At 39.8% G+C, this 12,811-nt stretch overlaps 2 protein-coding genes and 1 pseudogene across 5 annotated transcripts; 1 reads left to right on the top strand and 2 right to left on the bottom strand.

Moving 5' to 3' along the window:
* Positions 1-1,695: 1,695 nt before the first annotated feature.
* LOC140773272 (uncharacterized) lies at positions 1,696-4,262 on the top strand (annotated as a pseudogene).
* A 218-nt stretch (positions 4,263-4,480) lies between these two features.
* LOC140775152 (peroxidase 55) lies at positions 4,481-6,724 on the bottom strand. The gene is made up of 3 exons (XM_073118419.1): positions 6,400-6,724; positions 5,450-5,641; positions 4,481-5,174 (listed from the first exon to the last, which is right to left on the bottom strand). Exons 1-3 carry the CDS (start codon positions 6,604-6,606, stop codon positions 4,602-4,604), a joined length of 972 nt encoding a protein of 323 aa, XP_072974520.1. The 5' UTR covers positions 6,607-6,724; the 3' UTR covers positions 4,481-4,601.
* A 1,347-nt stretch (positions 6,725-8,071) lies between these two features.
* LOC140773637 (F-box only protein 6-like) lies at positions 8,072-12,199 on the bottom strand. 4 transcript variants are annotated; one of them, XM_073116294.1, is made up of 3 exons: positions 12,042-12,194; positions 10,114-10,155; positions 8,072-9,630 (listed from the first exon to the last, which is right to left on the bottom strand). In XM_073116294.1, exons 1-3 carry the CDS (start codon positions 12,140-12,142, stop codon positions 8,388-8,390), a joined length of 1,386 nt encoding a protein of 461 aa, XP_072972395.1. In that variant the 5' UTR covers positions 12,143-12,194; the 3' UTR covers positions 8,072-8,387. The 4 variants fall into 4 exon arrangements, with proteins under 4 accessions (XP_072972395.1, XP_072972397.1, XP_072972396.1 ...); XM_073116296.1 differs by having other exon boundaries at positions 10,114-10,159; positions 12,042-12,189; XM_073116295.1 differs by lacking the exon at positions 10,114-10,155 and having other exon boundaries at positions 12,042-12,199.
* Positions 12,200-12,811: the final 612 nt, after the last annotated feature.

The following is a 12,811-nucleotide window of genomic DNA, read 5'->3' as shown; positions in this document are numbered from 1 at the left end:
TAAAACGGAAATAAGACCTCCTTTATGATTCCATGCAATGCAGTAAACGTAGAATTTAGTTTCTTTATTATTATTATTATTATTATTTTATTCTTATTGTTATGAATGTCTTCGTCCTTCCTCCGGATTCAATGGATGATGGAAGCCAACAAACACAGCACATGGTGTTGGCAGACAAAGGGCCATAACTACGCACTGCCTCCTTGGAGGAATCCATCCTCAACTCCTCTTAGCTTTTAAGTTTTCCTAAATTAAATACAAATAATTAAGAAGACTTCAATTGGTATCCATTTGTACATTGAGGATAAGTAGTTCTCTTTTTGTATTTAATTAATTTGAAAAGCTTGTAGTATTAGAGGAGGGAGGGAGGGAGGGGGAGAGGGAGAGGGAGAGGGAGAGCGTAAGGAATCTAGGGTTTGATGGTGGTAAAAAATGAGGCCAATCATGCACAAATGAGCCAAAGCTCAGCCACAGCCACAGCCACAGCCGGGCGATGGAATGGGATGGAGTTCTCTTGGCACTAACTAACTAGTGGGGTCCCCCCAAATGATTTGAAGTGGGCACTGGTGATTGGTTTGTAATAATTCATCTATGATCATCAATGTAGACTAAAGGCCTTCTTGGGTTATGATGACTTTTTAGAAAAAATTTCAAATGATTTTTAAGTAGTTGTGGGAATTGGTCTCTCTTTCTTGGGCCTCCAATAACTGATCTCAAACTCTACCTGGGCCTACTAGATAGTGGATAATAACATAGTAGCCTTTAACCTTTTGGATGCAAGAAAGAGTCATTCCATTATGAACTTCGAACGAGTATATATAATTCAAGTTGGACAGTCTTATTTTGTCCTTACTTATATTGGTCTTTGATTACTCTTTATATGTACATATGAACTCTTCTCTTCCCTTCTCTTCCAATCGCTGATGCACTGAAAGGGTATAAAATGAACAGCTTCGAGTTCAGTCTTGGAACTGATAAATACTTCGTATCTTGTGATCTTTTAAAGAAAGATTCAAACAGGTCGTGGTTCTTCTCAGATTCTAATCAAATGTTTACAAGCTTAATACAAAGAAGAGAAAATGAGAAGTAGTTTGAACAAACCCCGGCTACTTTGAAAAAGAAAAAATAACACAACAAGAAAATGCATAGTATCAGACCTAATGGCATACAGCAGAGAGCAAAAAAATGCTGCCCAAATTGCTACACTAGCATAAAAGATTTTGTCATAACCATTGTGAATCCAAGCACAATGGTTCTTTGAGCTCTTCTTAAAACAACTTTGGCAAGTTGGCATTACTAATTTCTCGCTAAATTGCTGTGTTCTCGTGTTGGGCTTCCTTTTCGCTCTTCTTTGATGCTTTTGCAAGTCAAATTGGGTCCTTGGCCTTCTTTGGTGTTTAGCCTTTCGGGTTTTCGTGGTTATGTGGAATGCCACTGTCATGGAGTTCATGCATGTTCTTTGTTCAAACTTGATTGTTAACTGATTAGAATTTGATTCAAAAAGTGATTGCAGGGCCTGCATGGTTGCTGTTGTATATTCTGTTGGTTTTATTCTGGTTTCTAGCGTAGTCGAAGTTTTCTTCATCTAATAAATGTTTTAAAGTTCTGGGTCCGTTTTGCTTTGTCATTAGGTTTTGGAAGAGCCTAGCGGCATTGATCGTTCCAGTTGCCACCTTTGATATGCTGTAAGTGTTAATGATCCTCAGAGACAGAGTTGTTGTGGAATTAAAAAGTAGGAAGGGATAGGAAATGGAATGCAATAAGGATGAGGCCCTGAGGGCTAAAGAGATAGCTGAAAAGAAGTTTACGGTAAAGGACATAAAATCCTTCTCCAGCTTCATCCTGACAAAAACAAATCCATTGGTGGCGATGGTGCATTTCACCTTATCTCTGAGGCATGGAATGTGTTATCTGATAAGAGTAGGAGAATGTCATATGACCAGAAGAGAAATGTAAATTTATTCCAGCAGAATGCATCTCAAAGAAAGAAAGAAAGAAAGAAAGAAAGAAAGAAAGAAAATGCTATCAATGGGTTCTCCAATTCAGCAGCGAATACTGCATCCAAAGCAAGAAAACACAAGCAAACAACTATTTCTACTGCAGCTACTGCCCCTCAACCTTCTCATCCAGCAAATCCAAGATGTTCATGCAATCGATGCAAAATGCAGTATGAGTATATGAGAATATACCTTAATCACAAGCTTATCTGTCCCAAATGCCATGAATCCTTTCTTGCAAAAGAAGTGGGGGCGGCAATGAATGGCACAAATTCCACCATTCCATGGTGTGCCAAACAACAGCAGCATGATGCCGATAACAGCTGTTCAAGTAGAAATGCGTATGGTCCTGAGAAGAGTAGCTCTGCTATTTCAGGAGCCTCCATGGTCCTCCGACAAGGATTTAGTCCCGGTTCGCACGACAATCTAAACTCCAACCCGGTTTCAAGTCGGCCTGCTAGTTACACTGCTTCATCAACTACTTCTGTGCAAGCTGCAAATGTTTTACGTCAGAGATACGAGAAAGCACAAAAAGTGAGAGCAAAGGCAGAAGCAGTAACTAGAAGGGAAGAGGCTCTTCTGAGGAAATATAATGTAAAGAGGAGCACGAATGTGTCTGCAAATCTTAACCCAGGAATGGATGACAGTATAGCCTCAAAGAGAAGAGGTACAGGTGATGATGCTGAGCAAGCAGTCTCAGGTGCTGGAGACACTGGCCTAGGTAGTGCCGCAGGTTTTAAGTTTCTTGATGGAGATAGACACCTTAATTCTAGCAGTGGAGCTTCTAAGATGGAAGGGCCTAACAGAGTTTCTCGGGGCATTTTCAAAGTGAGATTTAGTGCTGGGCGTGCATGCATAAGCAGGTCATTTTCCAAGTCGGATATTTGGGGTATGATGACTGAAAAGACTAAGCTTTCTGTGTATAAAAAGTTAAAAGAATGGAACAATATGAGAGCTCAAGCTGAGGAGATGAAAAATCCAGAAAAGAAAGAAAAGCTGAAGGAAGATGATAAAGAAAAGGCACATCACAAGGTCCATGGAACTGCTACCAAACAATATGTGCCAGGTGATGCCAGGAATAATGTTGTACATTCTGGTGCCAGCACTGATTGTGATAATGAAGTCAATGACGTGGTATCAATTCATGTTCCAGATCCAGATTTCCATAATTTTGATATAGATCGTACTGGAAGATCTTTTCAAAGTGATCAAATATGGGCTACTTATGAAGATAAAGATGGAATGCCTCGTTATTATGCATTTGTTCAGAAAGTTCTCTCTTTGAATCCTTTTCAAATACGAATGAGCTTTCTCACTTCAAAGTCAAACAGTGAATTTGGGCCTTTAAATTGGGTTTCTTCTGGTTTTGCGAAGACGTGTGGTGATTTCAGGGTAGGGAGAAATAAAATTAATGATACTATCGATATATTTTCTCACACAGTCAAATGGGAGAAAGCCTTCGTGGTATTATTAAAAAATTTCCAAGGAAAGGTGATATTTGGGCTCTCTAAGGATACCCCTGATGATGCAATCTGTAAGTATGACATGGTAGAAGTGCTCAATGACTACAGTGAAGATCAAGGTATTTCTGTCACTCCCTTAGTGAAGGTTGCTGGATTCAAACCAGTATACCGGCGGCACATCAACCGAAATGAAGTAAAGATGGTACCAAGAGAGGAGATGTTTCGTATTTCACATCAGGTGCCATCTTATGAGCTGACAGGCGAAGAAGCTCATAATGCTCCCAAGGGCTGCCATGACTTAGACCCAGCAGCGATTCCTGCAGAACTTTTTCAGATCTCAGAAGCCAAAGAGGAGGAGCCTGCTGCCTTGCTGAAGAACAACTCAGTTATTGTTGATATATACAGTCAGTTATTGACATTCTATTTTTTGATGTTACTCGACATATTTCAGCATTCATCGATGAGTTTCCGAAGCTGCATAGCATATTCTACTTTTCTGATGATGACTTGGACTGTGATGCCATTGACGGACACTTTGTTGTCGTCGGACAATCCTTGATTCGCGTTAGCAAAAGTATCGTCTGAGATCTAACACTGCATGGTGGAGCTTGGTGGATGCTAAAGTCGCACCATTTTGTGCTCTGTAAGGTCAGTGCTAGGTTGTAATTTTGATCTTGTCGGATGCTCAGATTGAAACTCAAATAACTATACACAATTACTTCCGATTCTCTGTTGCTTTGTCATGATATTTTCATTTTTCAGTGGTGAGTTGCATCTCTGTAAACAAGATCAACAGCATATCCAGGATGAAATGTCAACTGGTTTGATCACTTTGTAGCTCGTTTGTGAATTGCGATCTGATATCAGATCTAAGGAACAGCAATATAAGTAGTGATCTTTTATATACTCTCGTGTCTTCATATTATTATTAGTTACTCTATTTTATGCCCAGATATGTTTCAGTGCTCTGTATCTCTTTGGTAAAATTTCCATAAAATTTGTTTAACACAACACAGCACAAGTCCTCAGCAAATGAATTAAATCCAGTATGAAACAAAATGTCCACTTAGCATTCACAAAAAAAAAAGAAAAAAAAAAGAAAAAGAAAATAAACTGCACTCTTTTGTAAGTATACATGTTATCAGTTGAAGGCTGAGCACTCTCTCCTGATCTCTCCATGCACTCCAGTCTTCACTCCGAGCCTCCCGAGCTTCACCATCGCCACCGCGAATGCCGAGAAGAATCTGGCCTGGTCGGCGGCGAATTCCTTGACGACGGCCCGCGAGCGGCCGTCGGCCACCAGCGCCTCGTCGGAGGCGAAGAGGCCGAGGCCGTTGACGAGGTTGGCGTAGTAGATGTTGTCGAAGGTGATGGGGGTGACGGGGTCCATGTTGACGGCGATGGTGGGGCCGACATCGCGCGGGCAGGCTTGCATGAGCTGCTGAGCGTAGAGGGGATTGAAGGAGGGGTCAACGGGCGAGGAGGAGCTGAAGTAGTAGAGGCGGTCGGCGAAGCGGCTGCAATGGGAGAAGCCGACGGTGTGGGCGCCGGAGAGGGTGATCATGTCGAACATGGTGAGGTTGTTCTTCTCAAAGATCGACGTGAGCTTATCGAGGGTGAAGTCCGGCGCCGGGAGGTTCCCGACGACGTGACTCGCCTTGGAGATGAGCCCGTCGCGTCTGCCCAGCTCCACCGTGAAGTTCGGGCCGCCGGACTAGCAGAGGACAGCAGTCCGGTTACTATTGGAGAAATTTTTAAATAACAACCTAATTTATAGAAATATCGTGATAAACACCCTACCCGTAGGGTGCTATTTGTAATCCAACCGAATTTTAAGTAAAAAAGAAAAGGAGCCCAAGTTACAACTATGAAATAGCTTAATCATATCATTACCAAAAACATAAATTCTTATCTGAATTTATTTTTTAAATTTATAATAACATATTAATATTTAAAAATTTCGACTAATACCGAATGAAATATACTTACAAGAGCGACAACATCTCTGGCGGCAATTGTGAGAATGTCGGCACAGGAGACCACGCCGGGGCATTGCTTTTCGACGGCCTCCTTGGCCTTAATGACGGTGTCGAACCCATCGCCGGCAAGGGACATATTATCCGGTGCGTCCTTCTCGGCGTCATGGCTTCGAGATGCGATCAAGACCGAAGCATCACAACCCTGCAATCCGTAGGAATTTATACTTTTATTAGTTATACCAATTGTTTCAAAATTTTCTTTCACATATGTAAAGATTACAAAAGAGAGAGAGAGAGAGAGAGAGAGAGAGAATTTAATTTGTTCAAATCTTTGCATATGATTAATTGTAAGTTAAGTATGGCACGCATCAAGATACATTTTTTACTTATTTATGTGTTTAGGGCCCAGTCATCAATAATAAGGAGAATAATGATTACTATTATTCAATACATAGTTGGTGTAAACGAACAATTTGTCCTATTTTATCAATTTGTAGTCTTTTATGGTCCAGATTGATTAAAAAAATTGGTTGTCACATGGGAAGAACGAAGATTACGCGTAGATTGGGAATTTTTCAAGGAAAAGATTCGAATAGTAGGAAGACCTAGTTGGCTCTTTTCATGTCTAACATTGTCATTTAGCACAATATTCCAAACAGTATTGCTGCCATGGTATTAAATTAATTATTCAGATATTTTACATATAACAACCCATATTTTATTATATTTTAGATTTTTACACCTAAAATGCCCATTCCTCTGCCCTTTATCTATCACTCCTGGAAGAACAGGCAAAGAAAAAAAAGCTTGCACACAAATATATCATTTGTAACATCCCAATCAACTAAATCTCTAGCAAAAACTTGCTCGCATAGTACGAATAACGCAGAACGTGATGCAGATCGAAGAACAAATTCGCAAACTTAACAAGAAGATATAGATTTAGAACACTTTGTGTACCTCCACGAAGCAATCATGGAAGAAGAGCCTCAAAGTCGCCGGAATAGTGACGACGGTCTGGCTTATCTTCTTCATCACCGCCTGCCTCACAATATCCTGGACATTCGGGCACCTTGTCTGATAAAAATGCGGCGATAGATTCGCCTCTGCGCCATTCATAGCCATTAAAACCACCACCCCTATGAACAAGTTGCTCCATATCCCCATCTTTCAAAAAAATAAAATTTCTAACTTAGTGGTGATATGCGAAGTATGAAGAAGAAGAAGAAGAAGAAGAAGAAGAAGAAGGTTGGAAGAGAAGACAAAATGGTGAGAGGGAAAGGGAGGAGGAATATATAGCTGGATTAGTAAAGACAGAGAGAGAATGGAGTGGTCCAGTAGGCTTATACTGGCAAAACCAAAACAAGGAGCATAGTTTAGTATTTGGTTGAGAAAGCCGGTCCAATAGTAGGGGGACACATCATGCTGGTATCTTGGCTATTGCCTATTAATTAATGTCACTATGAGAATGGACTAATTTGTTCAGGATCTATAGCAATCTCTCAATGATAGCAGGTGATGGTTATCCTACTTTCGCAGTTTCACATGGTGGTTGAATATGGGAAGTTGAAATAGTACAAGTTCAAAGTTTAAGCTGCATAATTTAAGATCTCAGAGGCATCTTTTGATCTGTAAAGGAGGGGAGCAAAAAAAAAAAAGAAACTTTAGGTGTGTCCTACCATGGATTCAAATTCAGATGAAAGATTTGTTTTGGCCATTCAGTTTAGTATATTCCAATTTTTGCCATCAATTTCTATGCCAATGAAACCGAGTTTGAAATGTTTCAGAGGTTTATGGGTTCCAACTGTTTGCGAGAGAAAAAGATGTGCAGAAAGTTGGGTCATGCCTGGAATTGTTTAATCTTTACAATGTCCTTTGTTGGATGTGAGGTGGCAGCAAGTCCGATGGACAAATGCGTGCCACGATTAGGTTGGTCTTAGTTTAAGCCTGGCACGATTGATTTAATTTGAAACTTGCAGCTGACCATCTGCATAGATCTTCATATACTACTAGTTTATTCAAATCTGGGTCTTGTTAACCCTTGAAGAGCCCAGACAATTATTTTTTTTTGGTTGTGGGGGGGGGTTTGGAAAAGGAAAAGCTTTCTTGTTTTTCTTCCTGAATTATTTGGTTGGTAATTTCAATATGTAGACAAAAGGAACAGCTGCATTGCATCATTAGAAAGCTTGAATGGAGCTTTATTGCTGCTTGATTGATATGGAATTGTAGTAGAAAACAGCTAAGGGTGGCAAAGAGGACACGCAGCCCAGCACAATAATGGAGACAGAAGGATGCCAAATTGAAATTGCCAATCAAGCAAGGAACCAAGACTAGCCTCCAAGAAGCAATATAGTTGATGAGAGTTTGAACCAAAGCACGACCCCACACGCAAATGTTTTCTTCTTTGAAGAGGAATGATAAGAAGAATATTTACTCTTCCCAACTTGCAAATCCAAACATTAGGTCAAGTATGAGATAGCTGTCCTAGGTAAATTGAATACAGGATACAGTATCTAATACGATGGTTGCTTTAGAGAAGAAGCTTTGCAACTTATCTATCAACCCACCATCTCTTATCAAAAGTACATATTCAAGGCATAAAAGAAACATTTGAAAATATTGCCAGTAGACATCATCAAAATATTTGTTCTCCAAATATCAAATTCACCTTATACAGGAATTAGGCACTGATGGCATATTCTTTATACTGCAACAGTAATTAGCATCCTTAAATTTAAGGAGATAACCAAGACAATAATGAAAAGAAGATATCTAGCTATGTCTTCATTCATGTTTCTACACCCATCAAGAGGTTATTTCTACCCTTTTTTGGTGTTAATGACATGATAGTAAAGTCAAAGACCTGTCGCAGAAGATCGCATCACCAAAGAGCTACTGATGCAGTTATAGGCCCAAATCTTGTGGCTTCGCTAGAGCCAAAGAAGATATCAGGCCAAAGCAGTGGGGCATGGATGGAATGCTGTCCCGCATGCTATCCATTGTCTTTTTCGGCTATGAGGAAGCGTACAATCTGGCACCTTCTGCCATTCCTTGTTCAACATGTTATATGTAACTAGACGGTTCATCCGCCTTGACCTCAGAGAGAGCATGAGCAAACCCTGATTGCCCAAGCATGTCATCTTTACGTGCTTACCATAAAACTCTAAGCACCAGATGTTTGGCATTCTGTCCACCTCCTTCCAAAGGAGAGTCATCTTCTGTAACTCCCATATGCAGACACACGTGGCAGCATTTTTAGAGAGCAACCCCACCAGCATAACCTGCCCCCCAAACTCTGCAAGTGTATGGTCCGTTAGATGCAATGGTGACGGTATGATGAACTGCTTCCATGCACCAGTCTTTACATCATATGACAAAATACCATCCGGCTCAGCACGCATAAAGTAAAGCGTGCTACCAATAGATACAGTCTGGGACCTAAAGTTCAGAGAGAGCGGATGCTTGATGCTCGAAGGAATGACACCAGGACGACTCCAACTGTTCTGTAAGGAATCATAGATTTCATGATCCCCGTTGCAACCTAACCACAATATTTTATAACCGCTGGTAGAAGCAGTCCCATTTAGTACCATCCCAACAGCAACCCGTGACCAGACACGAACAGATCTTGGTGGAAGTTCCTTGAAGGAACGGGTAAGAGGATTGCAAATGTAGAAGTTCCTGTGGCCAATATCCAAGAAACAAACAAGACCACCAGCAGAAGTCACTGGAAAAATAATGACCTTTGCAGGTAGAACAGGGATAGAAATGTTGTGCCATTTTTTGACAGAAGGATCATATATTGCTCCACCATTTGTGCTTTCATGGGTTATAGTATAGATCCAAGGATATTGACGTGGAACTTCTGCACAGTGTTGGGAGAAGCTGGTTGAGTTCAATAAAGAGTTCCATTTCTGACATACAGAGCGGAAGCGGAAAAATGTAGCAACAGGAAGTCTTGCTATAACAGCCTCAAAGAGGTCTTCAGGAAACTCTTTCCATATGTTCTCATCCATTATTTGAGTTGAACTTGAAGTACGTGCTTTCTCACGGCTCTTTTCTCTTCTTGATCGCTTGCAAGGTGGAGATTTATTAGCTTCCACCATCTGTAATAACTGAGGTTTTTCTCTTGTAATTTGAGCACAGTAGTCTTCTTTGATTGAAGCGTTCTCAAAATCAAGTAAATACCAGCTGCACAGAATCAGCAATTAACAAGATCTCAGGTCTTATTTTGTCAGAACAATCGAAAATATCAAAAGTGCTAAATAGTGCAAGTGAGTAACATAAATGTTCTTACTTAGGATAACTTTAGAATATGGATATATTGCACACCAAGTTGTGCTTTCTTATTTAAAAACATGCCACTGGGTCCACAATAGTGAAAGTAAAGAAATTCACCATCCTACATTTAGATGGAAAGATAAAAAGTATCTCATTCCAGGTAAGAAGAAATGATAGAAGCAGAACAGAGGACATAAGGGAGAGCACTTAGGCCACAGAGAAGGTAACAGTATGACACCAACCAACAGCTGGCTCATGCATAATAAATTGAAGGTAAGTAATATCTACTTCAGGAACATGAGGTAAAAAAATCAATCTTATTTAGGCTGGAGAGGAATTTATTGGACCAGAATATTTTGAGCAAATCCAAAAGTAAGGCTAAATCAGACAAACCTCAGGTCAATTCTCTCCTGCTCTTTACCTCTTGTCCTTCTTCTACCTAGCCAGAAAACTATGAAAAATAAGGCAAGAAACATAAAAATTTAAAAAATAATAATAACATGGAGGGAAATATGTGGAGGTAAATGATGCCTAAATGTGAAAGCTAATACATATTGGTTTGAACTTGCCATACCAACACATGGGATAGAAGGTGCAAAAGGGGGAATGCACGTGAGAAAGGCAAGTCCAAATACGCACAAGTGCTACACTTGACAAGATTGTTTAGTAGCAATCAGGGATGTGTTAATCTTGGAAGAAAAAATCATGCCTAAATTCAAGTTTTATTGGGATTGAGAAATTCGGGCAATCTCGAGTTTCTGTTCCTTGGAAGAAAAAGAACTAACCAAAAAAATAAATCCAAACATCAGAAAAAACAAATAAATGCATGAGAAACAATATAAAACGTAAGCGCCAAGTATCGTGATATGACCACCATAGGTTTTCAGATCTTATCATGATTTTTAGCTTGTTCTCCTAAGATATGAATACAGAAAGAAAGAAAGAAAGAAAGAAAACATATAGGTTCAGTGGCATGCCTCTTTCCACTTTTCCAATGCAACTTGCACAAAATCATTACAATAATGAGTTGGACAGAAATGGAATGCAAAAGGATAATGAACCAAAAAGAAACACTCTGACATAGTTTAGCAAGAAACCCATTTCCAGCCCAACTAAGGTTCATTGACTTCATTCTACCCTAGTTTCACTCATGAAACTAAAGCTCTACAAATTGGTTTGGCAATTCCGAGTTTCCACGTTGTCCTTAGGCAGAAAAAGGAAGTCAAAAGATCAAAACATTTACGAAAAGATCTAGCAAACACAAACTTCACAAATCTCAATATATCAACAAAATAATTTAGGCTTTATGTTAATTTTCAAACCCATGTCAAGTACGACATGGATACGACAAATAAGGTACAGATAAGAATTCAGAAATATGCTTTCCATTTCTTAAATGCTACTTGTAAGAAATTGTCAGAATGATATGTTAGATGTAGATATGCCTAATAAAAGCATGAACCTAAAACTACAACAACAGTCCAAAAAGTTCAATAGGAAACTTATCTCAACTCATTTAAATCATTCATGGCATTGCAGTGTGTCATTTAGGAAACTAAAGCTCTCCAGGTTAGTTTAGGCCAAAACTTTGAAAACCAGTGGTAAGGCCCAGAGACAACTCAAAGATCCAAACATTTGGAAGTTAGTCTATCATATTGTATTCCCAGGGGAAAGAAGTTCCTCAACTTTTCGCTGCATTCCAAAATTCTCAGTTAAATATTCAACATGCTAATAATGTCAAAATATCACCTACTAAAATTTAATAGTCGGAGATCCATCCACCAGCAGATTACGTGGAAGTCACACAGATCAAGCAGTAAGAGGAGCAACATTAGAAAGATATAACAAGAATTTGACTAATAAGAGCAAGAAATAAATTCACCCAACAACTATGATGAGAAAACAACATGATGAACAACTCAAACTAATGAACAAATAGTTGCTAAATCATACTAAAGGACTGCTGATACTAATGACCCAGAGTAAAAACCGGATATTTCGATTATACAAGTAGTTACTTGATGAGCCAAATAAAAATTTGCCAAGTCGCATCTCTTAGCCTTATCAACGCCTATATAATTCTAAACAATTGGTAACAAAAAGGCAACTTTTATCAGAATTCCACCACTGCAAAGACCAGAACGAACCTAACAAAGAACTAACCCCCCAAATCCCGACTCGAAACCCTAACCGATTTCTTGACCTCTTCCGGATTCCAACCCCAAAAACGGACGGTCTTTCCGCAACGCCACATCCTAAATCCATCACAGATCGCTCAAACACCGGAAAAGGATCGTTACAAATAAAGAACGAAAGATCACCTCGGAATTTGGCGGTTTTGATCGATCCAGTCCGAGCCGTACACCTCCCACAACTCCTCGATCTGCCCAACGAGCTGCCTCAGCACCGCCACCCCTTCCATCTCCCGCCCTTCGCCACCGCCGCCACCCTCGCCGTCGAGCTCCTCTCTCTCCCCCCTCCTCCCTTCTTCGTCGCCCTCTATATAGCTTCTAAGTCCTACCTTTTCCCACGTCACCCGCAAATCCAATTAAGGCTCCGAAAGACGTTTTATTTACGTTGAATGCCACTAAGATACCTCCCCTTTCGGTAACCACGTCTTGCGGGTGTACCGCATATAACTCGCATGCGGTAGATGTAACGCACGGCGGGAGATGGTTGCTGTGGAAATGAACGGCGGATGATGAAGTTTTTAGAGGAATTCGTACGAGACTTTAGGTGAAATGGAAGACTTCTGGTTCCTTCGTTCGCCTGCTGCTTTTGGGGGCCGGTGATCGGATTGCGAGCGAAAGACCCAAATGACGAAAATGGACGGACAGTTTTGCTGAAATTTCCGGTTATTGCCACTCCGATTAATTCAAATAATAAACCATTATCTTAATAATAAGGGATTTTTTTCATAATTTAACCAACAAAAAAAAAATCAAATTATCGTAACTGCTATTGAAATTATTATGCTCTTTTAAAATTATTATTTTATTAGTTAAATCTAACTAATTATGATTAAAATATAACTTATATCTAAAAGGGATTATTTTGTTCTGATGTATAAATTATTAAAAATAGTTCATAA

This window comes from Typha angustifolia, chromosome 13, assembly GCF_048772165.1.
Source record: "Typha angustifolia cultivar Huaian chromosome 13, ASM4877216v1, whole genome shotgun sequence".
Classification (NCBI taxonomy): Eukaryota; Viridiplantae; Streptophyta; class Magnoliopsida; order Poales; family Typhaceae; genus Typha; species Typha angustifolia.
The sequence above is the reverse complement of the archived record's forward strand: the minus strand, read 5'-3'. Positions and strand labels throughout refer to the sequence as shown.

Coding starts and splice junctions, on each gene's coding strand:
- LOC140775152 (XM_073118419.1), bottom strand. CDS start 6,606: ATGGGGATATGGAGCAACTTGTTCATAGGGGTGGTGGTTTTAATGGCT. Junction 5,642..6,399: donor TCCATGATTGCTTCGTGGAG/GTACACAAAGTG, acceptor TACGGATTGCAG/GGTTGTGATGCTTCGGTCTT. Junction 5,175..5,449: donor CCAGAGATGTTGTCGCTCTT/GTAAGTATATTT, acceptor GTCCTCTGCTAG/TCCGGCGGCCCGAACTTCAC.
- LOC140773637 (XM_073116294.1), bottom strand. CDS start 12,142: ATGGAAGGGGTGGCGGTGCTGAGGCAGCTCGTTGGGCAGATCGAGGAG. Junction 10,156..12,041: donor CAAAACCGCCAAATTCCGAG/GTGATCTTTCGT, acceptor CTGGCTAGGTAG/AAGAAGGACAAGAGGTAAAG. Junction 9,631..10,113: donor CAGGAGAGAATTGACCTGAG/GTTTGTCTGATT, acceptor GATTCTGTGCAG/CTGGTATTTACTTGATTTTG.